Genomic DNA, 17,500 nt, shown 5'->3' with positions numbered 1-17,500 from the left:
AGTTGCATACAAATTAGCTCAGTTCGGCTGAAAAAACCCAAGGGAGTATCTTGACGCATTAGTATATAATCAATTTTATATAACTTAACAAGGATCAATTAAAACACGCGACTTATAATTGCTAGCAATAGAACCAGACAAGAGATACCGTTTTAAAACCTTTATTAAAAAACAATGACAAAAAGAGTCAAATACACAGCGATTTCAAGCGGAAGGAAATTAATTAATCTTCATCTTCTTCGCCCGTGGAGTACTTGTATGGATTAAATTTCTTATGCCGACGTTTCCTCAGCCGTTTGCCATGAGCTTCATGATCATCCAAATAATTTACAAATTGAATCCGACGCCTTTTTCGCTTCGGGGCTTGTTGTGATGGGGTTTCTATTGTGGGAGGAGGGGTCAGGAAAGCAGGGTTTGAGGGTGGTGCAGAGGTGAGGCTTTCTTTGTATGGTTTTTGAGAGATTGCCGCTTGTGTTAATTCAGGTGTTACGTTAAAGGGGTTGAGGGGAGTGGAGAATGCTGCCGTTGCTGTCGAAGAATCTAGTGCCCTTGATGTTAAGTCTGGAACGGCGCTGATTATTTCTTCCGGTCGTGTTCTTGTATTTAATTGTTCTTTAAAAGCCAAGTATCTGTTTTGCTACTGAAAGTATCGTTTAGCTTTTTCATCTTCCCGGAGATCGTTTCGAGAAAGCATGCCATCCATACTGCCCTTTATTTCTTCCATAGCTGGAAGTACTGGGGGTGTCGCTATGTTTTGCTGCTTCAGATATTTTAAAAGCTCTTGAGGAATATTTTCTTGAAATCTTGCTTGGTTAAAGCCTTCTTCGCTGGGGAGGATGTTTGTCCGCAATCTACAGTTGTCTTGGGTAGTTGTTTTCAGATCAATCAACAGATAACCAAAAGGTCTTTTCACAGCCTCTTCGTACTGATTTAAAAAGAAATCCGTTTGGCCGGGATACATTTGCTTTGCCAGAGTCAAGATTTGCAATTTGTCTCGTGGATTCTTAAATAACACCAAATAATGACTGTTTAGGCTTATGCTGCGGCTACCTTTTCCCTGATGGAATAGATTCTGCACGATATAAATCACACTGAGATTACGAGGATGAGAACCACGAGTAAAGAGGTTCACAATTCGCTTGTCTTTACTCGCGTCAATCATCTGATCATCAAACACGATCAAATTCCGTGTGTTTACAGTAAAATAGGAATCCTGCTCCAAAGCCTTAGGAATTCCCTTGACGAATTCAATATGTGGCATGGCGATTAGCATTTCTGTGTAAGCAGGCTGCCATTCTGAATAACACCAAACGATCCTCTCCGGGGGAGGGTGAATTGTCTCTAAAGCTTGTTGCAATAGAGATCGAACCCAGGCCGTTTTTCCGGACCCCGTCATCCCGGCAATCATGGAAGTAAAAGGATGCTGGAAGCGAAACCGCTGACATTCTTCTGGCATCGCATCGCTCTGAATGGAGTGAAACTCAGCGACTCATTGTGCTTATTAAACATATGTCTTTGCATGTTATCTTTTCTACTAAAGGATTTTTCGCAGAAAGAACAGAACCAACTCATGTCAACTCAGTGAAGACTTAACGTGAACTGAAAAAACATCGAATGTGTCACATTTATATAGAATTAACCCCTATTGTTTTCCCTCCTCCTCCTCCTCCTCCTCATTTCTATTGTTTTCCCTCCTCCTCCTCAATTCTATTGTTTTCCCTCCTCCTCCTCCTTCTCCTCCTCCTCCCCAATTCTATTGTTTTCCCTCCTCCTCCTCATTTCTATTGTTCTCCCTCCTCCTCCTCCTCCTCCTCCTCAATTCTATTGTTTTCCCTCCACCACCACCACCACATTTCCATTGTTTCACCGCAATAAATGTAAGTAACTCATTCGCCTTAGCTCACTCTACAGGTATGTCTCGTGTAGTGAACAACAATCGTGGTTTTCTTCAGCTGTTAGCTCACTGTCCTGCTTATCAGCGCCAATTTCTTTTAAAGACAGCTTCTCCACAGCAACTACATGCACTAGTCCAAGTCTTATACAATATACTCAAGGGACACATTCCCATCTCCAAAGAAAATAGGCGGATGTTGCTGCCATATAAGGATGCTTTACTTAACCCTTCGCATACTAACAACGCATATATGCGTCGAAAACACCGTTCTGGCTTCTATGAATTGCTTCTTGTTTAACTTAAGCTACAACGTCATGATAATGTGTGAATGACACCAGCTGATGTATATTTCCATCATCAAACCCAGCAAATCGACTACGCCTCCCGATTTTCGCTGCATATCACCGTTCGTTTGGCAACAAAGTCCTAAATGCCAATTGTTCGGCCAAATAATAACATCAAAAATTACACTTATTTATCGTCAATTTTAATCCAAATAATTTGTTCAAAATTGAAAAGTCTATATTTACAGCAAACCTCAAGGTCAGACCTTGGTATCTGACTGGAAGTTTTCCTCTCAACGCTTTCCGAGGGCTATACTTCAGCCATTTTATCAGACCCAGTCTTGCGTATCTCACGTTGCCTCGTTTACGCCCGAAGAGAATTCTGGGTAATTCAGCCATAGCGCGAGCGTAGAACTCCTGCTCTTTCCATTTCATAGTTTTTTTATAAGTGTCGAGCCACCCAGTACCACCAGCAAAATTTCGAATCCATTGAATATTTTACTACTCCAAACTCGCCCAAATAGCCTTGGCAGGTCCTGGAATCCATCCACAAAACGGCCAGAGAGGCAACTTCACTCGTGGGCCTCCATGTCTGCTACACAGCATGTTTGGCGACTCAGTCAGCATGAAATCACCTCTCACCTCTGTTTTCTTTCAGAGGATTGCCTCTACCCACATTCCAGCTTGATGATGCCAGAATGGGGGTTTCTGCAGAGGAAAATGGCTCGAAAAACACTTATAAAGCGATGATTTTACCAGATTCGTGCTCGTGCACTCGCTCGAAACAAACGACAACCGTCACTTGCATCACGTGACAATTTAGCCTGAGCCCACAGTTTCTTAAGACCGCAGATATTTTTATTTCATCTCCATTTATGGAGAAATTAAGTGGCTCAGACTATTTATTGCCAAAAAGTCATTGAAAAAAATACCACACACCTAGGATTTAAAGGGTTAACTTGGCCACATCAAATGTCCCAAAACAAAGAATCGAGTCCTTGTACAAGAGGGTAGTGGTTTTATTGAAAATGTATTAGCCCCTGTTATAAGTAGCTTGGGATTGCTAATGTTATAAAGGAAACCACACAGGCCTGTTACATTCATTTTACACTTGCCTTTAACGAGTGCTGATCAATATGAAGAGAAAGATAGATTTGGTTGAAGAAGAACATGAGAGTGAACATGAAGAAAGCGAAAGTTCTGATGATGAATGCGACGAGAGAACCAAGAACCAAGAATCAAGAATAAAAGATGTTTTGAGTCATCTTTCCCTAGCAGTGCCGCAATGTAGAAAATACTTCCGATAACGAGAGTAAGAACGAGGAGAGTTCATCGGATATAGAATATCAGGAGGAGGAGGAGGAGGAGAAAGAGGGTTCTGAGAATGGCGTTGAAGCTGAAGGCATCCAAGAGAGCGACAACGATACTGACAATGACAGTCAGGAAACAGAAAGTAATAACCCTGAAACGTCCACCACCTTCAATCATTCTAAAAGTCCCTGTGAACATTGCCAGAACTCTAATGTGTACTGTACATTGATCATGAAATGTCCTAAATGCTTTTGGCATGATTACTACAAGATTTGTCCTATATGCGATCACCAGATTCCCGAGGAGAGAAAGTACGTGAAAGAGGGCTTTCTTCGGTGTCACGATTGTGGAGTAGTTACACACAAAAACGCGAAGACTTTGGAAGCCGATTTCTATTCCCCTTCTAAAGAGGAGAACGGAAATGAAGATTAATTAATTTCCTTCCGCTTGAAATCGCTGTGTATTTGACTCTTTTTGTCATTGTTTTTTAATAAAGGTTTTAAAACGGTATCTCTTGTCTGGTTCTATTGCTAGCAATTATAAGTCGCGTGTTTTAATTGATCCTTGTTAAGTTATATAAAATTGATTATATACTAATGTGTCAAGATACTCCCTTGGGTTTTTTCAGCAGAACTGAGCTAATTTGTATGCAACTTTAGGCTCGTGGACCCGCATAATGAACTGACTAACGGTGCGTGACTTTTATAGTTTTTCATTTCCTCGAGATAGATAGGAGAAAACGGTCTTGTAATAGTCAAACAAACTTGAAATATAGAGTTTTCAGGGCCACTTTGTGTATATATGTGTGTGCTTTGTTTTTTAACGGTAATGATCGATAATCGTCACGAATAACCTGAGATAAATTTTCCCAGCAAAGCGATTGCAAGAGTGACGCTTTCGAAATCTAACCGCTTTTTATTCAAAATAGACAATACAAATCTTAAGATCCAATAAGGGTGGATATAGAGCGGGCAAGCCTGGGCAAGTTTATTGTTTTCTTTGTACTAGAGTGACGCTCATTAGTAAACCTCGGCACTTATTAGTATACAGGAAGGCACTACATATACCTAATCACTTAATTAGTATGCAGGAAGGCATTTTTTTTCCCTAGGTTATAACAATAGGTGACGTCATTGCCTCGACCTTATGCATATCAATGATTTACCTATACCGTCCTATACCTGTACCTATACACTAACCCGGCTAATTCCAGTGAAGGTATACTACAATTCCAGTCCTTTCAGTTTGAGTACATTCGGCTCTACGAATGAACACAAGGGGAAAATCGTTGTCCTGCTGTCCCGTATTGATTTCACCTCTCCTTCCGCATATAATCCCTAGTTTCCTCTGATTCTTCCCTCCGTTTGCTCTTTGGGTAAAGAGCTGCTAAGTGCGACCGATAAAACAGGGTTCACTAGTTCGAATCTCGTTCAACGCTTAAAGGATCTACCCTCCACGGTGCTTTGCACACTTCCCTATGGCTGCGATACCGCCATTTTCTAAAATCGTTATTCAAGATTTTTCTACCTGCTACTTTAATTATCCACGGTGTAATTTGATGGGTTATTTTTTCGTCATGTATTATTTTCTCCTAACATTTTCTGGTAACAGGCATGGTCATATGTTCAAACATCCAAATGACATGTGGCTAACGTGAAAGGGTACGTTAATGGTGTTGCATATGTCTCTAACACAGTTCTAAACCTCAACTTTAAGTATTCTCAAGAAAAGAAACGAAGTGAAAACTTTCCATCACGTGCTCTCGCACTGAACTCAGACATGGCCACCAAAACAGTCCGTGGGGTGGCCCAAGAAAACATCCAGGAACCCAGAATCCCGTGGGGTCCCTAGTCAATAACATTTTAACAAATGGCATCTACTGAAAAACGTTCATCACTAAAATGCAAACGGGTTGGCAACAAAACGTCTCCATATATTACTGACCAGCCGCGCAATGATTTGCACTAAAGAGGCCAGCAAATCAAATCCTAAAAAAACCTTGAAAATTAATTTATGAATTGTCCTCACGACATCCAAACAAAGTAAAGAATATGTCTAAAATTAAAGTCAAAGAACAAACTGTAACTGAACCTTCTCAGATAGCCGAAGATGTAAATGCACTTCTGTCAAGCATCGGTGAGAGACTGGCCTTCTAAATACCGTCATCTACTGGAGAGCCTGAGTTCTATCTCTAACCAACAAAAACTACATTTTCCCCAAAAGCTCCAACGGTGGACGGAGTTTGCAAACTTTTGATTAAATTAAACGAAAGTAAAGCTGCGGGCGTAGATAATACTCCAATGGCTGGCAATAAAGTCCCACCATTGCTCACACAAATATTCACTAAGTCGATTAGCATTGGTATCTTTCCAACTGAGTGGAAATTGGCAAGAGTGTCTCCTATATTCAAGAAGGGAAAAAGGACGACCCAAGCATGAGTTTCAATTCCTTTGTTAAGGTTATCACGAATAAACCTTTTTTTCCTGGTTAGAGCCCTAAGTCCAACCCTTAAACTACTTGAGAATGAGAAAAAAGTGTTTGGTGACAAATAATAGTTGCTAATTGTGAATTTTTATTCAGTCTGTTCCAGAAGCTGTAAAAATATTAGTTGGAAACAACTGCCACAGAGAGGACACAAGAGTAGTTTCAAGAGATAGAGGAGCTTCGGTAAGATTTACTTCAGTTTATCAATGCTAGATCGATTTAAATCATTTAACAAAAACTAGACCGCAATTACGAGTTGTCGTTATTTTAAACAAAACAAACTCTGTTCCGATTTAAATTAATGCCTTTTCACTGACCTGTTTGTTTGCTTGTTTAAATTATAATTATATTCCCAGTATTTTTGGTCTTGTTTCCGTATCACAGTTGGCGGCAAGATATGGAATAAAATTCCTGGAAGTCAGTGCTGAGGAGAACATTAATGTAAATCAGGTGAATGTTATGAAAAGTCCAACAGCAATTTAGCCTACTTCATTCAAGTGTCTCTCAAATCTGTTTTAAGATTTTTGTTATCTTCCACTCTAGTTGCACCCTTTTATTCTTGTTTAGTTTCGCACAACCTATCATGAAAGTGGGGATTCATTTTTCTTGCCTAAGCATACGAGGGAACTTAAGCACAGACGTTTTTGAACCACGGACAGCCACTGAAAATGAAATATTTCCATTTTTGTAGCGTTTTCACTCCATCGCGTTTGTAACGTCAAGCCACAGTCATCAATAAGAGCTTTTTCTGTCCGTAGAACAGGAGCAGAACCACGCCAAAAAAGGAAACATTCGACTTCCTGTTGCCGTTCGTGGCTCACGAACATCTGTGCTTAAGTTCCTTATTTGCCTCTGCAAAATTAACTCTTGTACGTTCTTTACCGTTTTGGCAATTTACGCGGCCTAACTGTACCCTTCTGCTGCAAACAGCTTCACCTTAACTACCATTAATAGTAAGATTGTAGTAACTAAAAAGTCTAAACCACAATTGAATTTAGAGACTTTGACAATACTTTTGTGATGATCTTATTACCGAAGTTTGTTTGCATATGTAAAGATATTTTTAATTGTCGTCAGTTCCCAGTCAGCCTCGTACGTTCTTTTATCGCATTGACGGTACTTACCTGTGAAGCATTTACCAATTTGTGCTCCTTGAGGGCACCCTTCTTTTTTTTCCTTTTTTTTTTGGGGGGGGGGGGGGGGTGGGCGCTGATGAACTGTTGGAGTACTTGGTGTCTTTACATTTAGTACAGTCAAAATATGATGGCTTTCTAAATCTTCAGAAGGTGTTGTCCTAACGCGTTTTTTTTTTTAATTTCGAAAGTTTTGTTTAATTGGAGTAAGCCAGTCGCATTAATCCTCAAGTCAATAACCAGATTTTTACCTCGCCATATAATATACATCTTATATTTTTCAACCTACCATTATCTCTGTTTTTAGATTTATACTTGTTGCCTACTATTAGCTATTGTAGCGGCTGACATGTATGACTTATTATTATGTATTTTGTTTAGACATTCTATACTCTTGTAAGAGATATAAAGCTACAAATGGAGAAGAAACTGGTATGTTTACCTTTGATATAATTACAAGCCCATCATAAGTTCTGATAGTCTTAATTACTCTTTTTCACTAGATTAGGTGTCTTTTATGGTATTTTGACGACAACCCTATGGGTGGAAGGTAGAAATTAATGCATTTTAAATTCATTGCGGAGAATATGCTACTCGCCTTACTCCCACCAAGCGATTTCGGCTTTACTCGAGGGGTGAAGGGGGCTGAATTTGAATGTTTGTAAGTTTTGAACCTGTAAGCAAATGCCACCTAACTTTGTGACTAACCCTTTTAAAAATTTATCAGGAACCAATTTCGTGTGGTAGGTCAAATTTTGCTGAATTTGGTCCGTGGCCACCACATTTTGACGTTCAAGTCATTCAGAAATTGAACTATTCATATTTTTTTCATGTTTTTATTATTATTATTATTATTATTATTATTATTATTATTACTATTATTATTATTATTATTATTATTTCATGGCCGCCATTTAGATGGCCGCCATTTAGAAATGATGACGTAATTTAGGTCATGTGGCGCCAACAGTACCAGTTGAGGACCTTAAAGAAGCCATGCTTGGACGTGCTATTTTATCCTATATGTCACATTGTTTTAGCTTAAACAATCTCGGAATTATGGAGGGGGGCGAAACCAGCCTTTCCCTGTCTTTTCTCCAGAAGACAAAAATCAATGGCCGGTCTAAGTAGGGTCAATCTTGCGTTTCTTGAACCACACATATAATAATTTCCTCGCTGATATACCGTTTTTTAAAGATTTGAAAGTTATAATCATTTGCTAGAGTTATCAAATATCAATTTGTTGTCACATACCCAGCTCACCTGCAAAACGTAACATAATCAATCCACTATAGTTATACATTATTTGCATTTTGCATTTTTTCAACTAACTCCCAGTCATTCCTAAAATTGTTCTCTTTTAGGACCACCTTAGACTGCACTGGGCATCCTCAGAATGGGTTGTGAAGAGACCTAAACAGTCCAAAGGTTTTTTGGCCTCAGCCCGAAATTTGATGCTGAAACCGTTTGGCAAGAAAAGTGTACGTCATAGCTCAGGCCCTTGATCTTCTGAATACTTTGGTTGATTTATTTTACCAGAGTTTCAGAACAATCTTAGGGTGACCCGAAAACTATTTTAAAATAATGTGCTCGGGCTTTCTATTGATTTTAAGGTCTAAATTTTAAAATCGTCCAATTTTTTGGATGACATTGGGTAATTATTCACTTAAGTGAACCATCAGGAAACGCCAGTTCTCCAATGATTTTTCATTAGCCAAATAAGCTTACAACTCAGCTGATAAAACCAGTTATTTTATTTTGAAGCCATGAAGGAAGGGCAATAAGAACCTGACGGAAAACACTTTGGAATTGGAAAAGTGAATAATATTCTTTGATTATCTTAGCCATGTTTGATCAATAACGTCAGTGTCACATTTGTATCTGTCTATAGACAGTGTACTGATTCCTGCTCAATTTCTAGCGGAAGATACCATCAACAGAAAGCACAGTACTCAAAGAACAGCATTTAAAGGGTGAGTAGACATGTCGAGCTTCTAGGAATACAGATGGAGAAATTTGTTCTGGCAGCAAGTTAGTGATATAAATTGTTATGGAAACCAAAAATGTTTAAAAGTCGTATTTGGCAAATTTTCCTTCTTGTCGTGTTAGTTGCGGATAAAACGACTAATTTACCCTGTCTAAACTTGAGAATTTTGAATGCATTGGATATGCCACTGAGGTTTTAATACCAGCTCTGCCAGGCGGAGTGGTTGTATATAGGCAGTAGATTTTTAACTAACTAAGTAACTAAATCAGTAAATTATGATCATCGCGGTGAGTGGAATCCTTAAGGACAGTTGGTGGTTGCATTGACTGTCGTGGATCTTCAGTAGGCGGTAAACATGTCTCTTGTTTTTAACTTCATTGGTCAATGCAGTCGCGATGTTATTGTTCGTCTGTCACTTAAGCCTTGATGTAATTTGCCATGAAGACTGTAGACACTGATTGGTGCGATGCGTTCCGTCTTTCGCTAGTTAGGTGTCCATTAGTCTATTGTTGTTTTATATTACTGGGTTTGTCTATTGTTTGTCTGATTTGTTGATGTTGTCAATAAGTCGTTTAAAAGTTGCAGGTAGTTGTTGGCAACGGTTCGGTGTCGTTTGTTCTAAGATATGAAACCAGCTTTCCAGGTGATTCGTTGATAGTTATCCGTACTGTAGGTACGCAATTTGGCAGAGTCCCAGTCGATTCTGTGGTTCGTTTTTAAATGGTGTTTAGCAATGGGATTGTTTTCAGTCAGTCGTATACACTCGATTGCAAAAGCGTTGACACTAAACAAGCATAGACCGTGAACGATGAGACCCAATGGCTTTATGGGTATAAGTATACTAAATTTATATGCATAATAGTCTATTTTCGTGCGACGGTTGATAACCAAAATTAGTTGCACGTGGTGAATGATGGAAACTGTCCAAACTTTCCTTTAAATGTCAAGACGGCCGACAAGGGCCAATTTTTAAACACCACCCACAAATCCGTTGGGTCTCATCGTTCATGGTTTATGCTTTCTAGGTGTCAACGTTTTTACAATCGAGTATATTTTCATTTTTACCAATAAATCACAAAGACATCGTCATACTCTCCGCTGAAACTTTCAAAATGCTTGTCCCTAGTTTTAAGTTGTATCCAGTGATATTTCAATCAGTTTGGCTTCGGCCAAAACGAGCACGACAGTCGACAAGAGTTGACAAAAAGTTCAAACTGTCTGCTTCCGGATGAGATTCAGTGAAAAAACCTAAACCAACGAGAGTGAGAGTTCGGAATTTAACTTTTCTTAGGTGTAAGATTTTAAGCGTGCATGAGAGTCGTCAAAAGTTCATAATGGTTTAATCCATTCACTGCCAGCTCTTTCGGGAAAACCATACTTGCTAACAGCAAAAGGCATTTTCGAATTGTCAATGACTTGACTTTGCAGTCAAGAAAGGCAGCGTCTCTTTTAACTAAGGGATGTTTCTTCTGTTGTTGTTTTTGTTTTTTGTTTGTTTATTTGTTTTTGTTTTTTTTTTGGGGGGGGGTTGGGGGCTTTTTGCTGTTCTCTTAGCCATTGATCGGACCTTCAGTTTGATGGAAAACGTTTGGCTTAAATAGTCAATTTTTTAGCAGTGCATGGAAAGGCCCAATTTTCTAGAGGAAATTTTTTTCTAAGTCACTCAGGGATGATGAATGGAATCAGCCTCATTTTAACATTTTATTTCTTGCATTTTAATTCTTGAAAAGTTACTTTCAGCAGTCTTATCATAAGTTGGCTAAAAGAAATAATTACCCAATCCTTCAGGTCTCTGAGGCAAGTTCGTCTACAGTGTCATCAATCTTATTGTGCTGTAACTTAGGAAGATCTCATTTATATATAGGATAAAAACGAGCCAGTCTATTAGTTTTATTTAAGTAGCCTTCATGAAGGTTAGGGTTTATCGATGCTGGATGATGTGTAGGCGCTCATTCCTGATTATTATCCATCAATCACAGAACGCAAGCCAATAATTAATATCAACTGGTCAGTATAGTCCACCTTAGTCATTCCGTTGTTCCTGTCGTGCGCGAAAGCGCTAGAACGCCTCGAGCACCCGCTACTAGCTTTCCTATCTTTGGCACCAAGAGATGTAGAACTACAACATATCAGAAACCTTTCCTTTTTAGAACAACCAAAATCTGGATCTTACTCAATGGCAGAATGGACTTAGCTAATGCTACTCTTACTAGTTTTAAATCTCTCCTCTATGACTACTACTCTCGTGCTGTCAGAATGAACTACAATCCGTACAACCCTCGAACGTTTAAAACCATCTGTTTGAAATGCAACTCCACAAGATTTCTAGACGTACCAATAATGTGCTGCATGTGATTGTGTTTTTTCTTTCTTTCTTTTACATATATTTTATTTTTGGGTCGGCAGTAATTGGCTACTTAGCTGTCGCGAAAAAACACGTCTAAGTTCACGTCTACATATTGATTGTGATTTTTTTTGGCCTCACTAAGGCAAAGTTGATAAAAAAATTAAATAAAATAAAATATCCAGTTTTATTTTCATTGCAGAGAGTGACAGGAAAGTAAAGGATCTACCTACTTCCGTGATATACAAACTGGGAGGAAATTTGACCAGACCACTAATGGGAGAAGGTGGCTGGAAACAGCTGGCAGAGTTGATTGGTTTCTCCTCAGTCTTCATCCAGCGTTTGGAGGAATTCAGCGAGGAGGCCACTGAAAGACTTCTTATTCAGTGGGGGAAAAGTGAACCTGATGCTACAGTCTTTGAACTGTACACCATGTTACAGCAGCTTGATAGAGATGATGCGGCAAAAGTTTTACTTGTACTGCCGCTACTCAGGATTCAGCCAAACACAGGTGAGATTTGTAAAGTGTATTGAAGACTGTTGCCACCCAGGCCTTTATAATAAGACATTTAGTTGCATGGACTGTCTTTTAAGGCCCTGGTAAGCCACCTCAATAACCGCACAATGAACAAGAAACGAACTTCATATTGTACAAGAGAAGCGATTTTATTGTCAGAAATATCGAGAATAGGACGACTCAACACTACAAGGTTTTGATTTTATTTCTAGCCTAGTGGGTACGCGATTAAAGCTAGAAAGGAGCAAGCAGTGAAGACCACGGTTCATAAATAATTGAAGTTATGACTCGTAAACGTTAGGCGAATATACATTTGCATTCTGTAGCTGGATAACACAAATATGGATGCCATTTCTGTGTGTAATTTTAAACGTTACTAGACTTCAAAAGCGCAATCGTCTTTCGTCACAGCGCAACAATTTCGAAACTCAAAGGAACGTTAACTTTCACGGAGTTCAGGTGAGCCGGGTAGCCGAGTTATAGTCCCAGCCGAGCTAAAGCGCAGCACACTTTCACAGGTTAAACTTGAAACCCGCCTACCCGGGTTCATTGTTGCCGTGTATGACAACGGATAAGCCTTAAATAAATATTCCTGATGTGCACTTTTTCTCTAAACTCAAAGTCATCTGACTTACCGCAATCAATGTCGACTTACTCTAGTGACCTAAGAGGACTTACTTCTCTGTGTTTTTTTTTTTCACTTGCAGTTCCTCCAGAAATTCTTGCAAGAGGACATTTGGCCTTTGAAGCGTATCAAAACGCCCTCAGGGAGGGAAGAACGCGCGTCAGTAGAGTGCCAGTGATGTTGATTGGACAGGACCGGTCAGGAAAGACCAGCTTGAAGAAGTCTCTGACTGGGCAACTTTTTAACCCCGATGAAGATAGCACCGTAGGTATAGAGAAGGATCCTTCATATTTCAAAGTAACTACTGAGATCTGGAAGCCCGAGGAGGAGGGCGAGGCAACAAGTTCTGACGCAGCTATTTCTTATGAGCACCATGCAGCACAGCTGATTGTGAGTAGTCTGACAACACGAGGGAAAGAACAAAAGGAAGAAGCTCTTCCTTCTGTAAACAATTATCTAGTAAGCGAAGATGCGTTGGCCCATTACCGTAGCCTTGATTCAAACGAGATACAACACCCAGACGAGAGAGCGATGAATAAGGTCCAATCAAGGGACCTTCGTAACACAAATACAGATTCAACTGCAATCCCTGAAGATCCTTCTTTATCTCCCGAAGCAGCAAATGCCAATTTCCACGATGCAGCAGGAGACGATCTATCAAGTCCAAGCGACGAACCGATCGAAGTACCAGACGAAATTGCATCTCTGGTTGAAAAGTTTCTTCTTGAAAGTGAAAGAATGAAAGAAGAAAATGTCCATTCAGTCTTATGGGACTTTGGTGGACAATCTGTTTACTACGTAACACACCCACTTTTTCTTACGCCAAGAGCAATGTACCTTCTGGTATGCGACCTTAGCCGAAATCCATATGAGATAGCCAACCCTCTTGTGAAGCAAGGAATGTTCAAGAAACTTGAAGACGACTTTAGTTTGAAAACCAATCTGGACTATGTAGATTTTTGGATGACATCCGTTGCTTCCCTAGCCAATCAAGATGAAGTTCGACAGGTAACTGCAAGCCCAAAATCCCAGCTGCTGCCAGAGAAACTTCCCCCTGTGTTCCTAGTCTGCACACATGCTGATAAATCGTATGGTGGAGCGGATCCTTTTGCACTCGCCAGTGACGTCTTTGATGTTCTCCAAAGGAAGCCATACAGTGACCAGTTAGTGGAGCATGTCTATGTCGTGGATAACACGAAGTCAGGCAGCACATCGGAGTGTTCAGAAGTTATTCGTTTGCGGCAGGATATAGTGGCTGTTGCAAAGGAGCTACCGCAGATGAAGGAAGTCATCCCAGTGAAATGGCTGAAATACGAGAAGGTGCTTCAAGGAACAAAGGAGGAAGGTCACGAATGGATTTCTCTCCATAGAGCCAGACAGATTGCGTCTGAAGTGTGCCAAATTTATGACGAACAAGAGTTTGTAACATTGCTAAACTTTTTGCATGACCAGAGAGTTTTGGTTCACTTTGAGGACACCCCTGTTTTGAACAACTTGGTAGTCTTGGACCCCCAATGGTTGATCGATGTTTTCAAGAAGGTGATTACCATTACGCCTTACGACCACAAGGAAAGAGCTTTTAAGGAATTGTGGCGCAAGCTCGAGACAACAGGCATTCTGGAGCAAACGCTGTTGCAACATGTTTGGGGTCCTTTGTTGGACCAGGAAGAAACATCTGAAAGCCTCATTGAAATCATGGAGAAATTCAGCTTGTTGTGTCCTTGGCCATCATTAGATACATCATGCAGCAAACAGTACCTGGTGCCCTCCATGTTAAAGTCTCATCCACCGCAAGATGTCATAAACCTGGTTGCCTCTGCAACAATTCCTTCTCTTTTTCTCAAGTTTGAATCTGGTCAAATTCCTCCGAGCTTCTTTCCCCGACTAGTACTGCAGTTTTTTAAGTGGTGCACTAAAGAATTTCAAAGCAAAATCACCCCAAAACTGTTCCAGGATTTTGCCAGATTTTTCATTTCTTCAGAATCGGGCTGCTCTGTAGTCCTGCTCTGTCATATGTCTTCTGTTGAGGTGATTTTCCTTGGTGGGAATCGTGATGCTGGTGTAGAAGAGGGTTTGAAATCAGACATGGACTCATCTGAAGAGTTTTCCCATGGCACCTTTGAGGTGACCTCTGCCTGTGTTGTGCGTAACCAGCTCGCGCTAATGGTTGAGTCCATGCGGAATGAGTTCTGCTGGTTGAGGAACATGAGGTGTGAAGTTAGTTTCCTCTGCCCGGTCTGTTCTCAAGGAGGCGCAGTTGGCTTCTGTGAAAACCATGGTAAACAAGGTTGCAAGCACGAAGACTGTCTTCATTTCTTTTCAGAGTCGGAGTTGTTGAAGTCTAGGAAGATTATTAGTTGCACGCGGTGTGCTACTGCGGATGAAACACAGCGTAGGATTCAGATCAAGCAATTTACTCCTTGGTTTACGTTGGACCGTGAAAAGGTGAGCATGGAACAAAAAATTTCATACATTTCCTAATTATGCTAGGAGTTTTCCCGGAATCAGGAGCCCGTTTCTCCAAAAATCCGGTAGAGTTTATGGACCCGACAAGTATTTTTAAATCACTTTTTGTCAATTTGTGGATCGCCTCAACGATCCCAGTGTGATTCTTAATCTAAACTATCAAGAATTGAATTTCAGGTGAAGAACATTACGCACGTAATATGGCTTTTCTGGCTCGAAATGGTGCCAAAAGTCTTATCTTCAGGATAGACTAGAACGAAAAGGGAACAACCTATAATAATCCCTACTAACATCAGATAACATTGGGTTGTTTATCAATCAATACTCTTTGATTCTTTCCGTTGTCAAGGGAAAATATAATGCCAGGGAAAAATTAACATTTTGCGGAGAAGACCTCGAGGACTCCGTAAGCCAAGAGCATTGTCCTCCGATACGCCAGCAAGCCCAAAGGGTGTAAATTTGACATATCTCTTTTTTATAGTACCCATTCGATTCCGCAACGCAGGTTTACGGATAAAATGATCTAATCGTGGCATAGGAATAGAAGACGTAAACAAGTACATGGTTTGCATGGTTTACTAGATCTGCCTTTTTACCACTGTCGTAAGATTGAAAAATAAACCGAAGAAAATGGGACAAAAGGTAACAGATCGGATAGAGCCGTAAAAGGTGTGCTAACCCTGATCCGATTTTACACTGTTGATGTGGTTTATCATTTATCTGAAACTGGACTACGGTTACTGGATTTCGGTAGTAGCAAGGTTTTCAGGCCAGCTCGTCTGTAGTCCATAACCCTGATGTAACCAAACAGTTTGATTTTAACCCTTTGGTTATTAAAAGATGTCTTCATGTTTGATCCATACAGTGAATCAGTAAAATTATCTTTGTTGAAGGAATGTTTATGTTTATATCGTTTCGGAGTTTAGTTATTTCTTTTTTTTTTTTACATTTTGAGGGGCAAAAATCCATAAGCTATTATTTCTCGTTTTACAAAATCGCGGAAAATTCTTATTCTCTTACTCTTTTGTATTAATTTGAGCTTCCCTCGTCCACCCAGAAAACGAAACAAATGAAACAATTCGTAAAAGTTACACTCTCTTTTAATTTTTCAGCAGCACCAAGAAAGCAATGAAGGTGTCAGCACACCGACAATGGCTCCTATGCAAGGCAAGTTTCTTTTCCTTCCTGGTCCTTTTTCCCTCTTATTTTGGAGTCCCAACGTGTCATTTTCTCAATTGTTTCCGTACATTTTACCCCGTTAGTGCAACCATATCATTCTAAGTGCAACGCGGCTTAAACGATAAAAAAGGGCAAATTGAAATAATTGAAATAATTTTGCTGTCTGTTGTTTTTCCTCTCTTTACGTCACTTTCCTTTTTGTAGACAATTTTAACTTGGCACTCACCTGTTAAGTATGCTAAAATGTCCGAGCCTGAAGGAGTTCTACTGTAATTGCAACGGCGATGTCAGCAAAAAATGTGGGGAATTCGAACGGGAAGTATATGTAATGCCACCTTTATAACACATCACTGGATCGCAAGTGACATTCTGAATTCCTCATGCAAAAATGGCTTTGTTAACCAGTCTGCGGAAAAATTAATTAGATCAAGAAAAAAAAAATCGTCTTTTCTCTGACCAGCGTTCTGAACAGTTATTTAACAAAGCGATAAATCACTTTTTCCATTCGTTTTCAGGCATAAAATAACTGCACGGGATATTGAGTGGACGCTCAATAAAAGAAATTCAAAATTCCAAGCATAAATTTGCAAGTTTTCCACCCGTTGCTTTAAGCACAAAGCAGTCTCGCCGATGTTGTTAACGTTAAATTATAAATCTATAAATTTGTTTTTGCAGCAACTGAAGACAGATCATTAGCTCTTCCCGTCACGGTTGAGGAATCACTGTTGTCGGAGTCAAGTGATCCAAAAGAAATTGTCATTCAACTGCAACAGAGTCTGGAACTGGACCAAGCCTCCCTTGAGGATCCAGGGCCTGATACTAAGAAATTGATCCGGTGTCTGGCAATGAAGGCAAAGCGTGCAAAGAGGCCTGATGTCGTCAAACACTTGAGAGAAATTACACCAGCTGGGACCACTGGTAAGCTTGGCATAAATAACATATCTGTTTTCGTACGCGTTACATCAGGCAGTCTCGTGAGACTATATGATAAACGCTTATTTCCTGACCTTTTACTGAACATACAGTTTTGTCAGTTGTTTGGATGCCTTTTCATGTTATACATAATATGTAACGGTTCTTTTTTTTCTGAGAATGCCATGTCCCACTGATTTTTTGCCTTTTTCTGTCTATGTCTTGTAGGCCCTTTGCTGCCTGCGGACCTTGATATTCGGAATATCCCTGTTCGACAGATGAGTGACCTTACAATTAACTTGAGTGGTAAGTGTTACTTATAATTTAGAACAAGAAGCACTACATAATCCATATCTTACAATTT

At 39.9% G+C, this 17,500-nt stretch overlaps 1 protein-coding gene across 10 annotated transcripts in view; it reads left to right on the top strand.

Moving 5' to 3' along the window:
* LOC146469906 (uncharacterized) overlaps positions 1-17,500 on the top strand; it is a 46,188-nt gene that overhangs the window by 22,292 nt on the left and 6,396 nt on the right. For 4 of the 10 annotated variants that reach the window (XM_085122741.1, XM_085122743.1, XM_085122742.1 and 1 more), the window contains exons 6-15: positions 6,070-6,156; positions 6,358-6,423; positions 7,488-7,538; positions 8,471-8,587; positions 9,028-9,079; positions 11,640-11,948; positions 12,662-15,024; positions 16,158-16,212; positions 16,900-17,142; positions 17,365-17,442. In XM_085122741.1, coding sequence (XP_084978867.1) covers positions 6,070-6,156; positions 6,358-6,423; positions 7,488-7,538; positions 8,471-8,587; positions 9,028-9,079; positions 11,640-11,948; positions 12,662-15,024; positions 16,158-16,212; positions 16,900-17,142; positions 17,365-17,442 — 3,421 coding nt within the window. Of the gene's footprint in view, positions 1-6,069; positions 6,157-6,357; positions 6,424-7,487; positions 7,539-8,470; positions 8,588-9,027; positions 9,080-11,639; positions 11,949-12,661; positions 15,025-16,157; positions 16,217-16,899; positions 17,143-17,364; positions 17,443-17,500 lie in introns of those variants that run through there. The other 6 variants (XM_085122747.1, XM_085122744.1, XM_085122746.1 and 3 more) reach the window with 6 other exon arrangements.

This window comes from Pavona decussata, unplaced genomic scaffold (genome assembly GCF_977016875.1).
Source record: "Pavona decussata unplaced genomic scaffold, jaPavDecu1.1 SCAFFOLD_115, whole genome shotgun sequence".
Taxonomy (NCBI): Eukaryota; Metazoa; Cnidaria; class Anthozoa; order Scleractinia; family Agariciidae; genus Pavona; species Pavona decussata.
This window is presented reverse-complemented; position numbering and strand designations above follow the sequence as displayed.